General features: G+C 43.7%; 1 protein-coding gene across 1 annotated transcript; it reads left to right on the top strand.

The window, feature by feature from the left end:
• The first annotated feature begins 59 nt into the window (after positions 1-59).
• LOC114593570 (N(4)-(Beta-N-acetylglucosaminyl)-L-asparaginase-like) lies at positions 60-20770 on the top strand. Its single transcript, XM_028722038.2, has 10 exons — positions 60-213; positions 3879-4017; positions 4245-4401; positions 5788-5833; positions 10191-10229; positions 10709-10797; positions 12940-12955; positions 16516-16583; positions 18307-18411; positions 18661-20770. Exons 1-10 carry the CDS (start codon positions 102-104, stop codon positions 18751-18753), a joined length of 864 nt encoding a protein of 287 aa, XP_028577871.2. The 5' UTR covers positions 60-101; the 3' UTR covers positions 18754-20770.
• Positions 20771-22016: the final 1246 nt, after the last annotated feature.

Consider the following 22016-nt stretch of genomic DNA (forward strand, 5'->3'; position numbering starts at 1 on the left):
AGACGACGGCCGTGACCCCTCCGTGACTGACAGGCCGGCCGGCCGGCCAATCAGAGCCTCCCGAAGACCTCGGAGCCCCCGCCCCGCGTTCGGGCGTCGCCATGGCAGCCGCTGCGGGAACCTGGGCCTTTTCGCGCCCGGCCGTGGAGAGGATGAGGCAGCTGCTGCTGGAGGGGGGCTTAGCGACCGACTGCCTCCAGGAGGCCATGGCAGGTAGAGGCGGATCATAAATGTGAAGGAGACAAAAAAAAAAACCTTCTTCCGCTGCCTAGCAACGGGCGGCGTTCCGGGCCAGCCCTGCGACGAGGCTTTGTGGACTACAATTCCCAGCATCCTTGACCACTGGTCATGCTAGCTAGGGATCATGGGAGTTGTAGGCCAGAACATCTGGAGGGCCGCAGGTTGGGGATGCCTGCACCAGGTCCTGGGTGCTGCCAGTCCAGGGTCACCCTGGTTGGGCTCCCTCACCAACTGTTCTAGCGCACAGTTGTTTGGGGCATCAATAGTTTTTTTAACTTATTGTGACATCTTTTGGATGCTTCCCCGATCCCATTCTCCACCAAAAGATCTCCCTGAGAGCTTTCTCCAGGAAGTCAATCGTGTGTCCCCAGTAGTAGATTACTTCTGGAGTCAGGTATCAGCGCCCACAATAATTCTGTGGAGGAGTCTCCCTTATCTGGGATTTCTAGCTTGCTCAAATCAGCGCCTTCTTTCGCATACAAAGCAACATCCCCTGCAGTATGTCCTTCTGTGCCCTTCCTATTGGGTTCATATCCAGACATAACAGTGTCACATTGGTTCTCTCCAGTGCCATTTTTCTGGAAAAAGAGTTGCCAGAGCTCACCATGAACACCTCCCTCGTTCTCTTAGAATGGCAATGGTGCCCACCAGAGAGGTGCCAGAATTGAGTTCTGGTGAGTTTTGGCTGGGGGAAAGCCCTGTTTCTCTCAGTTCCACCAAGTTTCCCTTAAAGGTAAAGGTACCCCTGCCCGTACGGGCCAGTCTTGCCAGACTCTAGGGTTGTGCGTTCATCTCACTCTAGAGGCCGGGAGCCAGCGCTGTCCGCAGACACTTCCGGGTCACGTGGCCAGCGTGACGAAGCTACTCTGGCGAGCCAGCGCAGCACACGGAAACACCGTTTACTTTCCCGCTAGTAAGCGGTCCCTATTTATCTACTTGCACGCGGGGGTGCTTTCGAACTGCTAGGTTGGCAGGAACAGTGACCGAGCAACGGGAGCTCACCCCGTCGCGGGGATTAGAACCGCCGACCTTCTGATCAGCAAGTCCTAGGCGCTGAGGTTTTACCCACAGCGCCACCCGCGTCCCAAGTTTCCGCGTAAGTTTCCCTTACGTCCACTATATATCAGTGCTGTCCTCTAAGACCTTAGGCTCTAGATGCTGGGGTTCAAGGAATGTCCAGAGCTGGAAATGCTGCAGGACCTGGGCCTAAACACCTTGCACACTAGCCTGCTGCCCTCAGGTCCAGTGGAAGGTGCTGTCCTTTGTAGTACAGTCATAACACATGTTACGTCCGCTTCATGTTACTTCCGGGTTTCGCCGCTCGCAAGCACAAAATGATGTCATGCGCAGAAGCAGGGAATCACAACTCGCGTGTGCGCAGACAAGCCACTATGGGTTGCGCTCTTTTCATATTGCGAACGGGCCTCCAGAACAGATCCCGTTTGCAGCCAGAGGTACCACTGTATTGGAGCAAGGTTCAAAGGCTGGTGGGCTGACCTTTTGTGTGTGTGCACCTTGAAGGAGGGTGTCATCTTGCCCTTTGCCTCAGGCAGCAAGATTGCTTGCACCGGCCCTGGTTGGGTACCCAGGGGGTTGGACTTAGATGGCCCTTGTAGTCCCTTCCCACACTACAATCCTATAGTTTATTGGATTTCTTAACCATCCTTCAACGCGCTGCGGGTTACAACAATATCAAAACCAGCTTTTTAAAATTTACTATCGGAATAGCTCACTTGTCAAAGACTATGTGTAAAGCATGGGCGGAGAGAAATTTGGATATGTACAACAAAATATTAAGGGTCCAATTGTTTCATTTGGGACTCGAGGCTTCAATCTGAAAGGGTTTAAGACTTTCCCCACATGATTTAAAAAACAATGCAATAGGAGAGATGCCTACCCCAATGGTGCGCTATGGGCAGTGCTTTTTTCCAAGGATACGTAGTACTGGCAGCTCTTTTGTCGCTGTTAAAAAGTGTGGCACTTACTGCAACAATTTCATGGTGGGTACCAGCACCTATTTTTCTAGGGTGAAAACCACCACCTATGGTCCCTCTCCCCCTCAGTTTCTGCAACAAAAAAACAGCCAAATGTATATCCCAGCATACCAACAGTGAAAGTACTGTGGCTGTAGCTAACATAGAACTTAGGTAAAGGTAACCAGCATTTCCATGTGCTCTGGCTTTCGTCATGATATTCCGTTGCACCAGAAGTGGTTGGTCCTGCTGGCCACATGACCCAGAAAGCCGTCTGCTGACAAACACCTGCTCCCTCGACCTGAAAGTGGAGATGAGCACCACATCCCATAGTAGAATTCGACAGGACTTAACCATCCAGGGGTCCTTTACCTTACTTATAAAGGTTACTGTTTCATGCTATATCTACTGGCATATAAAAGCCTTTAAAGCCCTTCACGGCCTAGGACCCTCGTACCTACGGGACCGCCTCTCCTGGTATGCCCCACGGAGAGCCTCAAGGTCCATAAATAGCAACACCCTAGTGCAGTGTTTCCCAACCTTGTGCCTCCAGCTGTTTTTGAACTACAACTCCCATCATCCCTGACTAGCAAGACCAGTGGCAAGGGATGATGGGAATTGTAGTCCAAAAACAGCTGGAGGCACAAGGTTGGGAAACACTGCTAGTGGTCCCAGGCCCTAAGGAAGTTAGATTGGCTTCAACCAGAGCCAGGGCCTTTTCAACTCTGGCTCCGGCCTGGTGGAACGCTCTGCCTCATGAGACCAGGGCCCTGCAGGATCGGATTTCTTTCCACAGGGCCTGTAAGACAGAGTTGTTCCACCGGGCCTTTGGCTTGGAGCCAATTTGATTCCCTCCCTCCCTCTCTTTCTTTTTTCTTTTCCTTCTCCTCCTGCAATGAGGCTACATATTAATATTTTAATGTTCCATTATTTTAATGTTGTATTTCATTTTTGTTTTTAAGTTGTAATCATTCTTCTTGTTTTTATTATTGCTTGTAAGCCGCTCTGTGCCCGGCCTTGGCTGGGGAGGCGGGGTATAAATAAAAAATTATTATTATTATTATTATTATTATTATTATTATTATTATTATTATTATATGAATGACATAAGATGTCAATATTGTCCACCTAGCTGATCAAAATAAAGATGGCAGATATGTAAAGGTGATGCACCACAAATATGACTGCCACATAGAAAGGATTTGTGACAATTTCTTCTTTTTGTATGAATGGTACACACCCAGAAAAAAGCACTGTATGTAACTGAGATGAATTCAGGACTAACTGTCCTTTAACCAATAGTTATGTATTATCATTAATATCGGTCCATCATGGAAAATACTGTTTTCCAACCAGGTCAAAAATAAAAATACAAACACCTAGCTTATTAAAGCACATGCTGTCAATCATACATTAATGGTTAACTGTCGCACACTGGATACCTTTGAATGCTAATTTTCAATTTCTAATATAACATTTTCCTTTTAAAGAATTCTGGATGCTGTAGTTTTCCACTCACAAAGTTACAATTCCCAGCAACCCTTAACAACAGTACTGTACCCAGAATTCTTTGAGGAAGAAAATGTGCTTTGAATGTGCTCAAGGATATAGCTATAGAATTATAAGGTTTTAAAACACTTTTTTCCCTTAAAAAAATGTTTTCAGATATTGAGAACGATGAGAAAACAGGACGTTTTGTAATAGGACGTGGAGGCTACCCAAATAAACAGGGCATAATCCAATGTGATGCAGCAATAATGGAAGGACAACCTGGGCGTTTTGGAGCTGTGGCAGCCTTGCATGGGTATGTATTATACCTTGCTATGCGTCAGAGGTCACCAGCCCGGCACCAAAAACTCTAAGATTATTATTTTTTAATTATGCTTTTTCACAGAAATTTTTTTATTCCTTAGAGCCTAATGGTTTAGCTCTTCATAATTTTTATCATTGCATTTAATCATCGAACTTAGTTCTTTAAAAGTATATATGGAACAAACCCCTTCTGAAATTATATTCTTTCTGCTGATAAAGAATTGGAACTCCTCTCGCTGTAGCACGTAAGGTCATGGAAGAAACTCCGCACAGTTTTCTGGTTGGGGATGGTGCTGTGGCTTTTGCAAAAGACCAAGGCTTCACTGTGGAAGATAACCAAAGTATGATGAGTAAGCAGAGTACAGAAGCTTATCAGGTAACACTCTACTTTGGAGCAATAGTGATGTGAGTTTATTTATGCAGCAGTAGAATAATTCACATTAGGAATAAATATCCTTGCGGATGTTCTGAGCACCCCTGACTCTCATGAATCATCAAGAAGTCTCTTTGAAGTCATTTCAAACAACAAAGGGGGCACCCGATGTGACATTTTCAAAATGTCATGCATCAGATACCGTATTTTTCGCCCTATAGGGCGCACTTTTTCCCCTCCAAAAATGAAGGGGAAATGTGTGTGCGTCCTATGGGGCGAATGCAGGCTTTCGCTGAAGAACCCTCTCGCTCTCCAGGTTTCAGGAAGCTCTGCGAAACCCTCGGGAGACCGGCGCCACTTCGTGCCCGCCTCCCGAAGGCTGCGCAGGGCTGCCTGCTGTCCTGGGGCCAGCGCAGCTCTGCGCAGCCATCGGGAGCGGGGTGCGAAGTCGCGCCCACCTCCCGATGGCTGCGCAGGGCTGCCTGCATTCCGAAGCCTGGGGAGACCGGCGCGACTTACCGCTGGCCTCCCTAGGCTTGCGGATAGCAGGCTGTTCTCGGGGCTGGGATTGGGGGAAGCTCGGGCTTCCCCCGTGCCAGCCCCGCGCCTGGGGGGGAAATAATTTTTCCCCCTTTATTTCCCCCCCCCCAAAAAAAAAACCTAGGTGCGTCCTATGGGGCAGTGCGCCCTATGGGGCGAAAAATACGGTAGTCAGAAATAGAATTGAAATTAACTGACTACTAATATTCTGTTGGCCAAAGTGCTTCACAACTGCATGGACAATGGCATATGTTCATGCTGACTGCTGAGGAAGGATCAGCTATGGGTGGCTTGGAAAGGAGAGAAAAATAGTTTGAAATTCTGCTTGTTTCTCCTTTCTAAAGTTAACGTTTCCTCATCTCACCTGGCATGAGACTAGCTGGGAAGTTATGCTGCTTCTTAATGCATTGGAAAACCCCTGCCAGTGGCCATGGGCTGTGAGTTGCCAGCCCTTAGAATAGTCCCAAGATTGAGGGTGGAATTCAACTAATGACATCAGTGTTTCCCCCCTGTGTGCCCCCACCCCCAAAATTGGCTCTGGGGTGTTTGGAGAACCTGTGGAACAGCACATAGGAGGAGGAGAGTGGAGATTGTTCTGTCTAGCAAGCCGACAATGCTTGCGCTGACAGAATGATCAGAAGAGCCCAACAATTTCTCCCTCTGAACCCACATACAATTTAGGATTAATCCTTTGAATGAAACTATGCTTCAGATACAACTTCTGGATGTTACTTATACATAAGAAGATACATTCTGCTTACTTAACAAATTTCTACTGGGGGGGGACTATCATTACAAATGGGTGGCATTTCATAGCACAATTCATTCTAGTCTTAACTTTTTCTATAGGAATATTTAGAAAAGGGAAAGAGCTTGAAGAAACATGATACATTGGGTAAGTAATACTTACCCAAAGTAATACTTTTATGGGACATGCTGGGTCTGCTTTTTGTAATTGTGGAGGCATTAACTTGCCATTTTCTAGTTGTATGTTTATGCTACCAAGCATGGAAATTTCCTACATATTCCATTTCCTTATAGCCAAGCATGCGGGTCTTCATGTAGTGTGTCATGCATGACAGCAGCATCTACATCTATCTCAACGAAGATGTGAACATGTGCAATAGGCTGCAGCAAACAGATATTGTCTTTCTCAGATGACAGTGTGTATGTTCATGGTTTCTTTTCTGCCTGACATACACCTCTAGTTTAAATTTAGCCCCCTTTTTAGTACGCATAGAATATCAAGAAAGCTTCAATATAAGTGACATTGTGCCTGGAAAATTCAGGGAGCTGCCATGAGATCATGGAGTATAGCATGCTCTCTAATTCATCCTAATAACTTCAGTTTCAGTGGCCAGGGGACCAACAGTAAGTAAATAGAACTTGTTGCTAGATCTTTTTACTTGAGGGCCTACAGAAATCTAGGTTAGGAATTCTTCTGCCTATTGGATTACTGGGCATTCCATTCCAGAAAATGTTGCCCTATTCAGTATCCTGCAAAGGTTTGTTCATCCTGTTCTTTGTTCAGCCTCAAGAGGGTGCTATGGCTTAATAAAAGCTATAAGAAAACTGTTAAGGTTGTATTTAAAGGAAATGGTGGCTAGTAAAAGGTATTTACCGTATTTTTCGCACGATTGGACGCACCGGACCATGGGACGCACCTAGTTTTTTGGGGGGGGAATTTTCCCCTTTATTTCCCCCCCAAAAGCAGGTCAGGGAAACCGAACCAGGTCGAGGAACAGCGGGATAGTGGCGCTGCGCCTCCCTGCTGTCCCCCAAGTTTGTGGGGCTGGCCGATGTCTGTCCGGCGGGCGGGGAGCTCTGCTTCAGGGCGCCCCACCCGCCAGGCAGCAGGCTGCTATCCGCAGCGTGGGGAGCCCTGTGGGGAATTCCTGCAAGGCTCCCCACGCTGCGGATGTGTTCCCGAAGCGCCTGGAGCTCTGCTTTCAGGGCGCCCGGCGCTCCGGGAAGCACGCTGCTATCCGCAGCCTAGACACGGCTAGCGGAGCGCTAATCCCGAAGCCCCAAGCTTCGGGATTAGCGCGGCGCTTCGCTAGCCCTGGGAGAGCCCCGCGACGTCGCGGGGCTCTCCCAGGGCTAGCGAGACCTTGCCGGCACCCAGAAGCTTGGGGCGCGCTGAGCTCCGCTGAGAGCTGGGTCTCCCACGGCTAGCGGATAGCTTCCTGAAGCCTGGAGAGCGAGAGGGGTCGGTGCGCACCGACCCCTCTCACTCTGCAGGCTTCAGCGAAAGCCTGCATTCGCTCCATAGGACGCACACACATTTTCTCTTGCTTTTTAGGAGGGAAAAAGTGCGTCCTATGGTGCGAAAAATACGGTAATTTCTGCCTTGAGATAATTGAAAATCACCTGGCAATTATTCCAGCTCTAGCAATCGTGCCTACCATCTCCATTACAAGAGACAACATAAATACATTGGCTCTAAGGGTGCTTAGGATAGGATCTAAGCCTTATAGTGCAATCCTATACGTGTCTACTCAGAATAAGCCAGGGGAAAAAGAATAAGCTGCATTGATTTCAGTGAGTCTTACTCCTAGGTAAGTGAGCAAATGATTTCAGCCTCAAAGTGACATTGTAAATATCTAGTTGACAGAACAACTGTAAGCAGTTGCCTTCCAATCCTATGCAAGTTTGTCTGGAAATGAGTCCAGTGTTACTCCCAAGTACAGTAGGTAGAATCACAGGGTTTTAAAGATTAATTTAAGGGTAAATCTTCCACCTTCTTAAAAAAATTCACTGTTTACATACATATTCCCATGTTAGATATGCACAACAGAAGTGGGGGAGCTAGCAGCGCACAAACATTTCTATGGAACAGCTACCATTTCCCCTTTATTGTTAAGATGTGGCACAAGTCCTGATCTAGGATTGAAAGAGTCATCACTATTAATGTAATGAATGGGAGGGGTGGGAGAAGAGAAGTACAGTGGTGCCTCGCAAGACGAAAAGAATCCGTTCCGCGATTCTCTTCGTCTAGCGGTTTTTTCGTCTTGCGAAGCAACCCTATTAGCGGCTAAGCGGATTAGCGCTATTAGCAGTTTAGCGGCTTAGCGGCTATTAAAGGATTAGCGGCTAAGCTGCTAAAAGGCTATTAGTGGCTTAGCGGCTTAGAAAAAGGGGGGAAGCGGGGGGGAAAACGCAAGACTAGCAAGACGTTTCGTCTTGCGAAGCAAGCCCATAGGGAAATTCGTCTTGCGAAGCAACTCAGAAACGGAAAACCCTTTCGTCTAGCGGGTTTTCCGTCTTGCGAGGCATTCGTCTTGCGGGGCACCACTGTATCTTAGGCTGTGTTTTCCTATTGTAGCCACTTTGAACTTTCCTATTGTAGCCACTTTGAACTTTCAGGGAACCCTTTCTCAGTTCATTTGTCGCTGATGTCTTCCATTGAAACAGAAGATTCTATTAAATTTCTCTCTGGGAGAAATTTTTAAAGACCCCAAGAGCTGTATATTGATAAATACTTTAGATTTAAAAACGATAACTTTGTTCCAAAAGTGTTCTGCATATTTAGGATGGAAGAAATGCAGCATTTTCCTTGGGATGAAGACAGTCCAATAGGCATCTGTGAAATCACATCAAAACTACCGCGCTCTCTTTTTCAGCAGTGCCACATTTCTTGAGACTTGTTTTGGCTGTTTCCAGAATGCAACTTAAAGCCTTATAAACACTTGCAAGGCCGGTTTGGCCAGAGGCAGTAGTGCACAATAGAAAGCAGATAATGATGGCTCTGTAACACAAACTCCTATTATGTTCCCAAAAATCATCAAGGACTCATGGAAATTTGGTGTTGGGTTTGATATTTCTGCTGGTTCTAAAACAGCACCAGGTTTAGCCTCTCAAACAGTTATTGTGTGCTAGGCAGCATATAAAAAATGAAAGATAATCTAAATGCAGTTGCTTGACATCTAGGTGTAAAGTGATGTCTGAAAAGATGTTTCGGTAGAAATTATGACAATTAATTGTTTACACTGGCAGATGCTCAGTACCTGTACAATATGCCTGAATGTACGTATATAAACAATCTCAAAGTAATCCAAAATATTCAGATAATTTTAAGATCACATATCACAGTGATACTAGTTAAACATGATTCTGGGTTAATGCATGTAACAGGGGCATCAGAAGCAGATTTCTCTGCCCCCACGTTCCCCACGGCTACCCTCTCCAAGTAGAAGGGTTGGTTAACAAGTGTACTAGTACAGAATTTATGCATAGAATCATAGAATCATAGAGTTGGAATAGACCACAAGGGCCATCGAGTCCAACCCCCTGCCAAGCAGGAAACACCATCAGAGCACTCCTGACATATGGTTGTCAAGCCTTTGCTTAAAGACCTCCAAAGAAGGAGACTCCACCACACTCCTTGGCAGCAAATTCCACCGTCGAACAGCTCTTACTGTCAGGAAGTTCTTCCTAATGTTTAGGTGGAATCTTCTTTCTTGTAGTTTGGATCCATTGCTCCGTGTCCGCTTCTCTGGAGCAGCAGGAAACAACCTTTCTCCCTCCTCTATATGACATCCTTTTATATATTTGAACATGGCTATCATATCACCCCTTAACCTCCTCTTCTCCAGGCTAAACATGCCCAGCTCCCTTAGCCGTTCCTCATAAGGCATCGTTTCCAGGCCTTTGACCATTTTGGTTGCCCTCCTCTGGACGTATATGCAATATATACGTCTTTTACCTGGATCTCTCTTTGTTCCAGATATCATAACCACATGCTTGGGGTTTTTTAACAATACAGTGGTACCTCGGGTTACAGACGCTTCGGGTTACAGATGCTTCGGGTTACAAACTCCGCTAACCAGGAAGGGGTTGCTCCAGGTTAAGAACTTTGCCCCAGGATAAGAACAGAAATTGCGGTGCAGCGGCAGCAGGAGGCCCCATTAGCGAAAGCATGCCTCAGGTTAAGAACTGTTTCAGGTTAAGAACGGACCTCTGAAACGAATTAAGTTCTTAACCCGAGGTACCACTCTATTGAATTCTACAGTGCACTCACCCATATTATTAGAGTCCTTTCTAAGTTGCAAGGTGACAGTATAGCAGACTTGGGATGAAATGAAGATGTCATCTGGGTTTCACTCTGTTGTCTAGGAAATTTCAGATAAATATTCCTGTATTTTTTAAAATGGGGAAATTATAAAATTTCAATAGAGACTGTTATTTAAAGCAATATTCCTAGTGTTGCTTGGTAAGTTAATTCTATTATTCTATTTTTGCCTTTTCATTAGGTTTGATTGCCTTGGATACCTTTGGAAATATAACAGTTGGTAAGAGGGAGCAGCATAAACAAAATAAATAATGAGTTTCATCCCTGCCTTATGTTATACAACTGCTGCTAATTAGCTGTGTGGGTCTTCTCATCATTTACAGGAAGGGAAATAATACACTTGCTTTATTGGAGGGGAGAAGGAAGCAGAATCTGTCATGAGAAACATCCATCTGTGTTAGTATTTAAAGGGGACTTACAAACTCTTAAAAAAATAGAGCTTGATTACAATTGTTAGCACTGCGTAACATTCACAGTCAGTGACTACAGCAGAATTCGTTAGCGGAGAAGCTGTGTCATTTGACAGTTTTTCACCGAGGATATAAACCAAACGCATGAAAGATGGTGAGGTGTGTGTTTGTGGTGAATAAAAGATAATGATTCAGTTAGCTCCATCATTTCCGCTATCTCATGTAACTATTCTTCTATTGCTATCAGAATAACTACCAATATTTTACTGATTTGAAAAAAAATGTTTAGGGGTTTCTACTTCTGGAGCACCTTTTAAATATCCAGGAAGAGTGGGAGATTCTCCGATGCCGGGATGTGGGCTGTATGCTGATAAAGAGGTATGCAAAGATAAATTGTATGGAGCATAGGAATGGCAGTAGGATACAGCATTTAGAAACAAGTAGTCAACCATAATACTCCTAAAAAGTAACTTGAGTAGTAACAGTATTTCCCACTCCACTGTCAGCAATAGTTATGTGATCACACAGGTATCTCTGGAACAGTTAGTAATATTGATTTTGTTATATTTAAGAAGTGTATAGGAACACAAATATTCAGAAGTTTCTCTTCAACCAGGCATTTGTCTTGATTAATATTACTATTCATTTAAATGTGTCTGTGGAAAAAAGGGTTATTGGCTTCTTTTGCTTTTATTTCATTATGTGTTTCGTGTTTTCATGTTGTGAACTGCCCTGTGATCTTTGGATGATGGGCGGTATACATATTTCATTAAAGAAATATAGTTACTAAAAACACACAAGTATAGAAAACAGTTCAAGGTAGGAAAGAGCCTTGCCACACAATCCTTTACATCTTTACTGAGACGTAAGTCTTGCTGTGGTCACTGGGGCTTCCTTTCTGGTCAGGTGTGCAAAGGATTGCAGCCTTAACAACCAAAATTGTTTCCATCCATTGCCATTTTTTAGGATGACCTTGTAGAAGTGGAAGCCAGTTGCATTTACTTGACAACAAAACAAATATGTGACACCTGGTTAGTTTCAAAACCACTCTGAACATTTTGCATGTTGTCTTTTGCTCAGTTTTATTAGACCATGGACACAATTTGCATAAATGTAAATAGAGTAATGTGAACAAACAAAAAAGGATGAAACAATTTTCCCTGTGAGCGAAGTGATAATTCCTTTTTCCCCCCGATCACACACCTGGTCTCTCTCTAGAGGTTGTGGAATCTCCTTCTTTGGAGGTTTTTAAGCAGAGGTTGAATGACCACCTGGCATGGATGCTTTAGTTGGGATTCCTGTATTTCAGGGATTGGACTAGATGACCCAACTCTACAATGTTGTCAATCAACATTTGATGATCTCCTTCTACCAGTCCACAATAAAAAGTGTCCTTTGATACTGCATCACAGTGTAGTACGCTGGTTTGACATCATCTGATAGGAAGTGCCTACAGAGGGTGGTGAATATAGCACAAGATATTATGGGCTGTCCCGTGAATCTGCTGGATGAAATAGCGGAAGAACATCGCCTCAGGAGAGTGAGGAAAATTCTCAGGGATGATTCACACCCTGGCCGGCACTTTCTTGATCTCCTGCCCTCGGGTAGAAGATAAAGAAGCATGATTAGTTGTACCAACAGGATAAAGAACAGCTTCTATCCGTGGGCTGTTAGGCTGCTGAATGGAAAGATAACAACAGGGCAACTGACTTTCGGGTTTGGTGGGTGTGCATCAGTAAACGAGGGTAATTAAGACTAAGAGAGCTGAGTGAGGGGTGCTCGTGTAATCTCACTGTATACAAGTTGTACAAGTGACAAAGTATTTCAAATTTCAAATTCTGTGATTCTGTGATTGTGCTCAGAAGGAATATGCTGGTTAATTGCAACCTTTTATGCGTCCCGTCCCCCCCATCTTATTTATATAAAGTTCCTTCTCTTTAAGATGGCGGAAAAGGCAGCATTTTGCAACAGGGAAACCTCTTGTCCTTTTTGAAATGTCGAGGTCTGTCTGCAAGCTGAGTGATTAATAATAATAATAATAATAATAATAATAATAATAATAATAGCAACCCTAAATGTGGTTGGGAAGCAATGGAGCCACCATTGCATCCAAAGCCCTGCTACTCACAGCAACCAGGCTGGAAGGGGGACATTTTTTTGTTCTTATTATTTTGCTATACCAGCTCCAGACTGGAGTAACCAAGGGGCTTAGAGTGAGCCCTTGCCTGGACAGGATAGAGAGGTAGCTTGACCCTGCTCTCCTCTCTCCCCTGTTTCTGTGCCTTACAGTGGCCACTGCTGGCAGTAGCTTCTCAACCACCCTCACATTCAGTGGGCGCAACAGGGGCACCTGTTGCAGCGGAGCCCGCCTGCCAGCGGAGAGACACCTCCACCTAATTCTTACCTTTCCCAGCCCTGCTGATCAGGGAGTTAGAATTGTGCTGTCAATTTCTTTATGGCTCTGAGAATAATTAATCCAGATCATGCTACTTCCAAAGTAATATCTTTCTTTCTTTCTAGGTAGGAGCTGCAGTAGGTATGTATTATTAGTGATAATTAAAAGATTTGCATACCTGTTTATTTTTAAATACATTCATGCATATCTAGAGCTGAAATCTCCCATGAACCAGTTAATGTCCTTAATGTTAATTTTTACTCCAGGTTCTTTTAGAGTTTATGCTGCCGGTAGTTTAATTGGCCTTCCAAGAATCCACACATTATGGAAACATTTACCTCTTGTACTCATGTCAGAAATGAAAAATGTCCACTTTTCTATTTTAAAGGGTTTTAAACACTTCAGGCCATCTTCCTGCTTCCCAGATCAAGATTCTGTTTTGCTGAGCTCATGTTGGTGCAGTTGTTGAAAGGAACACATTAGCCAGAAATAACAAGGCAGGGTATGAGATCAGGAAGAGTGAGTATGTGATGTTACTTAACAGGACTATTCAGAGACTAGTTGGGCCATGAACACAGTTTTAAAAGGAAGAATATATCTGTGGTGAGGATGGGGGAGAAAGTCAATTTTCTTTGCATTTGAAGGCAAGCCTATCTAATCCACACTTTCCAAAACAATGCATGACCGCAACCATCCTCCGAAATGTACACTTTCTGAAGGACGATTGGGGTGGCTATGAAAGGAGGGGATGGCCACACAACCTTTTTCCTAGCATGTAGGGTGTGTGTGTAGCTTTATTGTACTAGCCAAAGGCCATGACAAAACCATACAGACTACCAAAGAAATAAATCTCTATAAATCTATGTATAAAAACAGAACCTCTGCCTAAACCATCAGAATCATAGAACACAGGTGCATGCATGACTTAAGGGTCTCCACACAGCATACATTCCCATTTAGACCTTTGAATCTCACTTACAGTTTACTGCAGTTTTATCCTGATCCTCTTCCTAATCTTTCTTGCCACCACATTATGGGTCGCTGGGGCATTAATGTCATTATTCTATGTAATTTGCACTTTAGGAAACAATATGTGAATTGAAACTCGGCAATCATTCAAAATTTGTACTTCTCTGAATTTTGTGGTGCAGTTCTCTACCCAAGTAATGTTTACAAAAATGCATATAGTAGGGTAAAAGGTGTGTTAAATTCATATAATATATTATAAAATAGGGGACGTGGGTGGCCTAGGGCTTGCCGATCAGGAGGTTGGTGGTTCGAATCCCCGCGACGGGGTGAGCTCCCGTTGTTCAGTCCCTGCTCCTGCCAACCTAGCAGTTCGAAAGCATGTCAAAGTGCAAGTAGATAAATAGGTACCGCTCTGGTGGGGAGGTAAACGGCGTTTCTATGCACTGCTCTGGTTCACCAGAAGCGGCTTAGTCATGCTGGCCACATGACCCGGAAGCTCTCTGCGGAAAACGCTGTCTCCCTCGGCCTATAGAGTGAGATGAGTGCCTCAACCCTAGAGTCTGTGATTAGACCTAATGGTCAGGGGTACTTTTACCTTTACCTATATTATAAAATACATCTAAAGTGTGCATATAATATGTGTGTGTGTGTGTGTGTGTGTTGCATTATATTAGGGAAAACTAGTTTGCAAGTATGCAAGTATGAGGACTTTTTTTAAGGAAAAAAACCCATTGCAAACCGATTTGGAAATGTTGAGAACTGAATTTCAGATTAGAAAAATAAGCAACGGAGAAACCAAAATGGACAGATTTGCCCGTTCGTAGTCTGTGCAAGACAGTTTCCTATAGCTTTGCCGTGCCCTTAAAGTCAGGCAAAGGGAAACTGGAATGTTGAAGAAATCATTATTGCAGCAATATCTGCTGATAAACACAGGGAACATTAGTCCTCCCCTCCAAAGAGAGAGAGAGAGAGACCTGAAATATGTAGGTTTATTGGTTCCCCTGCACATAGCCTGTTGTTACAATTCCATACCTTGGCTAATTAAAATAGGAGTACTCTGTAGCCTCTTTCCTTTTAATTTTTAAAAAAAACACCTAGCCTAATCTCATGCACTAACCTTGTTATGCTAATGCTAGTATTTTCTGTTGCTCTAGCAAGGGCTTAGCAAAACTGCCACACCTGTTTCCAAGCTGCTTGGATAACTGCTAAGAACTGTTTGGCTTTTTAGTCCTTAGAAATAAACATTCACCTAAAGCGTTTTGAGGGATGAATAAGGATCATGTACAAACGTTTATTGCAAAAAAAGTATCTCAGCCATAATTGTAAATGTTATCTGTTTGTTATTTATTACATTTATATCTCACTTTTCCTCAAGGACTTCATTTTTAAAAAAATAATAATTTTTATTAACAGGCCAATCACATCACATTATCACATTGATTCCAAATTATACAGCCAAATTTTAAATTTCGTTGGGGGTACCCATACATCAAGCTCTACTCGAGTCCAAAACAGCATCACTTATTTCCTCAAGGACTTCAAGGTGGTTTACATAGGAGTCCTCCTCCCCATTTTATCCCCACAATAAGGCTGTGAGGTCAGTTAGGCTGAGAGTGAGTGATTGGCTTGTGAGTTTCATAGCTGAGTGTTGCTAGCCCGCCAAAATTACTCATCAACCACACAGTCACATAAATCTTTTACATTGCAATCCTGTATGTCTCTGCTACAGTATAAGCACCATTGCGTTCAAGCAGGATTTACCATATTGTGTGTAGGTTTGCAGCCTTACAGTGCAATCCTGTTCTTGTTTACTCAGAAGTAAGTTACTGTTGCTTCTACCTGTTTGCCTTGGATTGCAGCCTCAGTCTCTATTTCCTAAAAGCATGGGGTGGAAAACAACACAGGTTTTGTAAAGTTTCTCTGACTGGAGGCAATTTTTGCCATTGTGATACAGTGGTACCTCAGGTTAAGTACTGAATTCGTTCCGGAGGTCTGTACTTAACCTGAAACTGTTCTTAACCTGAAGCACCACTGTAGCTAATGGGGCCTCCTGCTGCTGCCGCGCCGCCGGAGCACGATTTCTGTTCTCATCCTGAAGCAAAGTTCTTAACCTGAAACATTATTTCTGGGTTAGCGGAGTCTGTAACCTGAAGTGTATGCAACCTGAAGCGTATGTAACCTGAGGTAGCACTGTACAAGCTACTAAATCCAAAACAATACAGAGAGTACAAGAAAATATACTTTGGGTAAAAGGTTATGAAAAAATAGTTTTTTATAAGTTTAAGTTCTAAGATGTTGGATAGAAAATAAGGTGTTATTTAGCTGTAATGTTATGAGATAAGGATTTGCTGAACAAATAATTTGAACTAGAAAACAAGAAGGAGAGGTATGAGGAGTTCAGGGAAATATGTTATTGAAAAATAAGTTGTGAACTTTGTGTGTTTTTAATATATTTTTATTTTTTCTGCGTTTTTCTCTTTGTTTGTATAAAATTGAAAACTTTAATAAATATCTTATAAAAAAAGAAAAAGAAAATATACTTTGGGAACAGTCTAGTCAAAGTGTTTCTCTGTTGGTATTATCCACTGAAACCAGACAACATTGTCCTACTCCATCAATGTATGATAGAAGAGGAGTGATTTGTATATAGATGCATTGCAATTCTGTTTTCTTATTTCCAGAAGTTAACACAGAACACTTATTCACATGTAAATCTTTTTTTAACCCATCAGCTACTGGTGATGGAGACAAGATTATGTGTTTCTGTCCTTGTTTTCATGCAGCTCTGTTAATGAAACAGGTATGTCATCAGTGGGTTTCAAGCATGCCTACTTTGAAGCACTATCATTAAGAGCATCACTGGGAGAGAGGAGAGGAAGGGAGACTAGCTCAGGGGTCAGCAAACTTTTGTAGCCGTGGGCCGGTCCACCGTCCCTCAGACCATGTGGTGGGCTGGACTATATGGGGGCGGGGATGAACAAATTCCTATGCCCCACAAATAACCCAGAGATGCATTTTAAATAAAAGCACACATTCTACTCATGTAAAAACACGCTGATTCCCGGACCGTCCACGGTCTGCATTTAGAAGGCGATATGGCCGGATCCGGCCCCCGGCCCTTAGTTTGCCTACCCCTAGACTAGCTAGTAAGGGCAAGGTAAGTGGTTTTCAACCATAATGTGTTGACTAGAAATGATTGAAGCCTCCTGCTAGAGAAGAGGGTGGTGTAGACTCTCTAAATAAATTGTTTGTGGCAGCAGTCCCTTTCAAAGAACATACCTCTGACATACAGTGGTGCCTCGCAAGACGAAATTAATCCGTTCCGCGAGTCTCTTCGTCTTGCGTTTTTTTTCGTCTTGCAAAGCACGGCTATTAGCGGCTTAGCAGCTATTAGCGGCTTAGCGGCTTTAAGAAAAAGGAAACAAACTCGCAAGAACTCGCAAGACGTTTCGTCTTGCGAAGCAAGCCCATAGGGAAATTCGTCTTGCGGAACGACTCAAAAAACGGAAAACCCTTTCGTCTAGCAAGTTTTTCGTCTTGCGAGGCATTCGTCTTGCGGGGCACCACTGTAGGTGATTGAAAAGAGCAGAAAGATAGGCCAAATGGTAGGTAGAAGCTGAAAACATCAGTACAGTGATACCTCAGGTTAAGTACTTAAGTCGTTCCAGAGGTCTGTACTTAACCTGAAACTGTTCTTAACCTGAAGCACCACTTTAGCTAATGGGACCTCCTGCTGCCGCTGCACTGCCGGAGCACGATTTCTGTTCTCATCCTGAAGCAAAGTTCTTAACTTGAAGCACTATTTCTGGGTTAGTGGAGTCTGTAACCTGAAGCGTATGTAACCTGAAGCATATGTAACCTGAAGTACCACTGTAGTCAAAGTTAGCCAGTTAAAGTTGAGGACAGAGTGCTGAAGAGGGTGCAGGCTAGACTCTAGCACTTTATATGTAAAACATTCTGTCCCTTGTCTGTTCATGGAAGCTTGCCAGCCCTGTTAAAACTTTTACCCAGCCCTCTTAATACAAGAAAGCGAGGCTCTGTTAGGAAGTTCTGTTCACTAGACCACTTTCTTACGGACCCTTATGAGACCAGTCCTGCAAACCAATCATAGAGGGACTAGATACGTTTCACCGATTTGTTAGAGGTGGTGGCAATCCATTGATCGGCAACACAATTCTGAGATAAGGATTTGAGTTCTAAAATAAGAATTCTTCTTGCACAAATAAATCCTGGCACATGCTCCTGATCACTGAAATTGCCACAGAATGTCCTTGTGGCATTTTCTGCAGAGTTGTAATCCTTATGTTGCCCCCTGTTGAACAGTCCAAATTATGCCTTGCAGTGTACTGTGTGATTTAATGTATAAACAGATAAAATGAAGAGCAAAGTGCATCTGCTTTTACATCTCGGTCTGTTGGTCAATGTAAGCAGCATTGAGAGGGCAGGAATTAAAACTTCCTTAGATACACAGAATAGAAATGAGTGGCGAAAGAAACTTGTTTTAGGTTTTGTTTACCTTTCAGGGCTTGTCTCCCATGGATGCATGCCAGACTGTTGTCCAGGATATCCTCCAGCGAACAGGAAAGGAAAATATGTTTGAACTTGGAATAATTGCAATGAATATGAAGGTACGCAAAGACAAGTGTTTCCCCACGTTTTCTTGGTTGCTCATGGCTATGATAACTTATGTTCCTATTTACCTTTCATCGTGTATCCTACATATGGGATAATGTAGCAAGCTAGCCTAGATTATGACTAAACAGGGACAAAATGATAGGATGGGAGTTGCTGCAATAATAATTGAGGCAAATTGAATAGGATATTAATGAATCCTAATTTATTCATCTTTTTCCCCCTTGTGGATTTCTAATGTTTAGGGAGAAGTTGGAGCTGCTTCGTCAATGCCATTCCCATACTGCATATGGTCTCAGGGAAAGGACTCTGTAGAGCAATTGATGCAACAATGCTAACAACTTTGAAAGGATCAAAGAAAAAATTATGCTGCACCTCTTGCGCCCAGGTTCAGAGTCACATCCACCTTTATCTTGTGACATTTCCTTGTGTAAAGTATTGGGGAGGGGAATCTAAATTGAGACTTTTCTTCAGAAGGTCTGAACTATGGGTATATGAGAGCTTCAGCCTATACCCAATCAAGAAACTGTGATTTGTTACGGCCAAGCTGGACAATACATTAAAATGTGCAGTTACTGTTCATCTTTATACCATGTATACCAGGGAGCCAGCCAGCAATAAATCACACAAAGTTCATGAAGTTAACACTTTATTAGTGGCTAACACCCCAGAGGACAGGATCACACTTCAAAACGACCTTGACAGATTAGAGAACTGGGCCAAAACAAACAAGATGAAGTTTAACAGGGAGAAATGTAAAGTATTGCACTTGGGCAAAAAAAATGAGAGGCACAAATACAAGATGGGTGACACCTGGCTTGAGAGCAGTACATGTGAAAAGGATCTAGGAGTCTTGGTTGACCACAAACTTGACATGAGCCAACAGTGTGACGCGGCAGCTAAAAAAGCCAATGCAATTCTGGGCTGCATCAATAGGAGTATAGCATCTAGATCAAGGGAAGTAATAGTGCCACTGTATTCTGCTCTGGTCAGACCTCACCTGGAGTACTGTGTCCAGTTCTGGGCACCACAGTTCAAGAAGGACACTGACAAACTGGAACGTGTCCAGAGGAGGGCAACCAAAATGGTCAAAGGTCTGGAAACGATGCCTTATGAGGAACGGCTAAGGGAGCTGGGCATGTTTAGCCTGGAGAAGAGGAGGTTAAGGGGTGATATGATAGCCATGTTCAAATATATAAAAGGATGTCATATAGAGGAGGGAGAAAGGTTGTTTTCTGCTGCTCCAGAGAAGCGGACACGGAGCAATGGATCCAAACTACAAGAAAGAAGATTCCACCTAAACATTAGGAAGAACTTCCTGACAGTAAGAGCTGTTCGACAGTGGAATTTGCTGCCAACGAGTGTGGTGGAGTCTCCTTCTTTGGAGGCCTTTAAGCAGAGGCTTGACAACCATATGTCAGGAGTGCTCTGATGGTGTTTCCTGCTTGGCAGGGGGTTGGACTCGATGGCCCTTGTGGTCTATTCCAACTCCATGATTCTATGAAAACAAGGCCTGCTCAGGGTGTTCTGGGAGACCAGGGCGGAGGGGAGCTGGTCACAGCAGGAGGGGGAGACTCCCTGGCTTCTTCAGCAGTCTGCCTCCACTCTGCCCATTGACACACACACCTGCCTCTCCTGCTTCTGGACTGCTCTCTGCCACAGCCTCTTCTTGCTCACTAAACCCTGTTATCTATTCAGCTTCTGACTCCTCCTCCCAGGTTTGCCCCTCTTCTCCCTCTGATCACTCATTGTTGTCCCACGACCGAACTCCAGGTTCTCAGCCATCTCCTCCAGGCTCTGAGCTGTGTTCCCCATGCGATTCCCCAGCTGCTGCTTCCCACCATTGACACTGTGTGTGAGAGAGAATAAAGACCTTGAACTGAGAGGAGGATTTTAACTCTTTCTCCCCTCTGTTGTGATCATTACGAAATCACACCCACCCTCAGCTGCTGTTCATTCCAGGAAGAAAACTGCCATTAACACCAATGACAGCTTCTCTCCTAGGACAAACAGCAGCTTCAGTTATGAGGTGGCATTTGGAAACTAGCCACAATAGCTCCACTCATGGAAGAAGATGGTAAGACCATAGATATATTAAGGGGGGTGGAGTTCTGCTTTTTTTAAAAAAGAAACCTTTCATAATATGCTTATACTGTGTTTCCCTGAGAGTATTTTTGCAAATGTATAATGCTCTCTTGTGTCTAATATTAATTAAAAATGCAAAAAAACTGCAAAAATGCCATATTTCCATATTACATACAGATATCACAGGTTCACTCTTGGGAGTAAATGAAAGCTAGCGCTGTATTTATTAAGGGAAAGCCTTTTCAATAAAACTATACATGCTTTAAGTTATACATGCTTTGTCCAGGCTTTTTAAAAAAATAAAAGTCGCTCTGGGATGCATAGAGCAGAAACAGCAATATTTTATTACTGATAACTGTTCCTTCTGTACATCACAGTGACAAAGTTCTGTGTGCTGCTGATTTCACAGAAGTTGCACAAATCAGTGCAGATTTTCGACCTTTGGTACTAGCACTGATAGTCCTGCCACATTGGAGGCAGTCAATTGCCGTGGTAGGCAAAACTTATAACATTCTGTAGCAAATCTGCAATAACCATGCCTTATTAAAGTAATAAGTAAAGTAATAGCTGTTGGAGCAGCATACATATTGTGACACCTCTTCGTAGACTCAACGAATTGTAGAGTTGGAAGGGACCCCAGGGGTCATTTTGTCATAATACGCAGCACTGGGGAAGAACATGTTGGTGCCACACCTTGTATTACTCTAGAGCATTGACATATCCTCAATGGCACAACTTTAAATGAGTTCTAGACCTAGTTCTGAAGTGAAATGGTAGAGTAATGTAATGGAACATGAACTGCAGTGAACAGGTTATCCCACCCCCAGGCTGATAAAAGTTGCTAAATGTCCCCTCCCCTCTTATTTTGTTCCAGTAGGGGTTCCTGCCATGTTGGAAGGTAAAGGTGGCACTACTAAGTTAAAAAGCAGTATGTAAGGTTCTGAATGGCTTCTAATCTGGGAGGCACTTGTTCTAGCAGGAAATGAACTTTTGGCCCTGGGAAGGACACTTGGCAGGCCTAAAGCAATATTTGTGTTGCAGCTCCCAGCATAAAATGAGCGGACATCTTAGAAGCTTCTGCCATTACGCTAAAAATCCCCTTCTCACATGATGTAGAGAATGATTGCATTTGGAAAAAAGTCCATGGAAACTGGATGCGACCTTCCAGATTCTTTTCCTGATCTGTGACCAGGTGCCTGGAGAGACTACAGAAAACAAAAACATTCTGCCTGCAAAAAAGGGTGAAGATAAGAATACATTGACATTTTAGGATATAATCACAGCTTGCCATCTCAGTGGAAATATGGGCTGCTGATAATTATGGGCTGCCTTTGTCATTTGGACACTGCTTTTGTTCTTTACAAGGAAACAGGATTGCTGTTACCTTTTGGTCCACAACCATTTCTTTAACCAGTTTTAAAACATCTTTGGAGACATAACATGAGAGCACTAGTCTAATGTGAGATGTCTGAACGTTATAATTACATTCACAACCACCCAAATCCTTTTGCTGACT

This window comes from Podarcis muralis, chromosome 3, assembly GCF_964188315.1.
Source record: "Podarcis muralis chromosome 3, rPodMur119.hap1.1, whole genome shotgun sequence".
NCBI classification, from domain to species: domain Eukaryota; kingdom Metazoa; phylum Chordata; class Lepidosauria; order Squamata; family Lacertidae; genus Podarcis; species Podarcis muralis.

What these genes read in the sequence shown, in the direction of transcription:
- LOC114593570 (XM_028722038.2), top strand. Translation starts at nt 102, where the DNA reads ATGGCAGCCGCTGCGGGAACCTGGGCCTTTTCGCGCCCGGCCGTGGAG. An exon ending in CCTCCAGGAGGCCATGGCAG is followed by an intron (nt 214 to 3,878) that starts GTAGAGGCGGAT and finishes AAATGTTTTCAG; the next exon opens with ATATTGAGAACGATGAGAAA. An exon ending in CTTTGGAAATATAACAGTTG is followed by an intron (nt 10,230 to 10,708) that starts GTAAGAGGGAGC and finishes AAAAATGTTTAG; the next exon opens with GGGTTTCTACTTCTGGAGCA.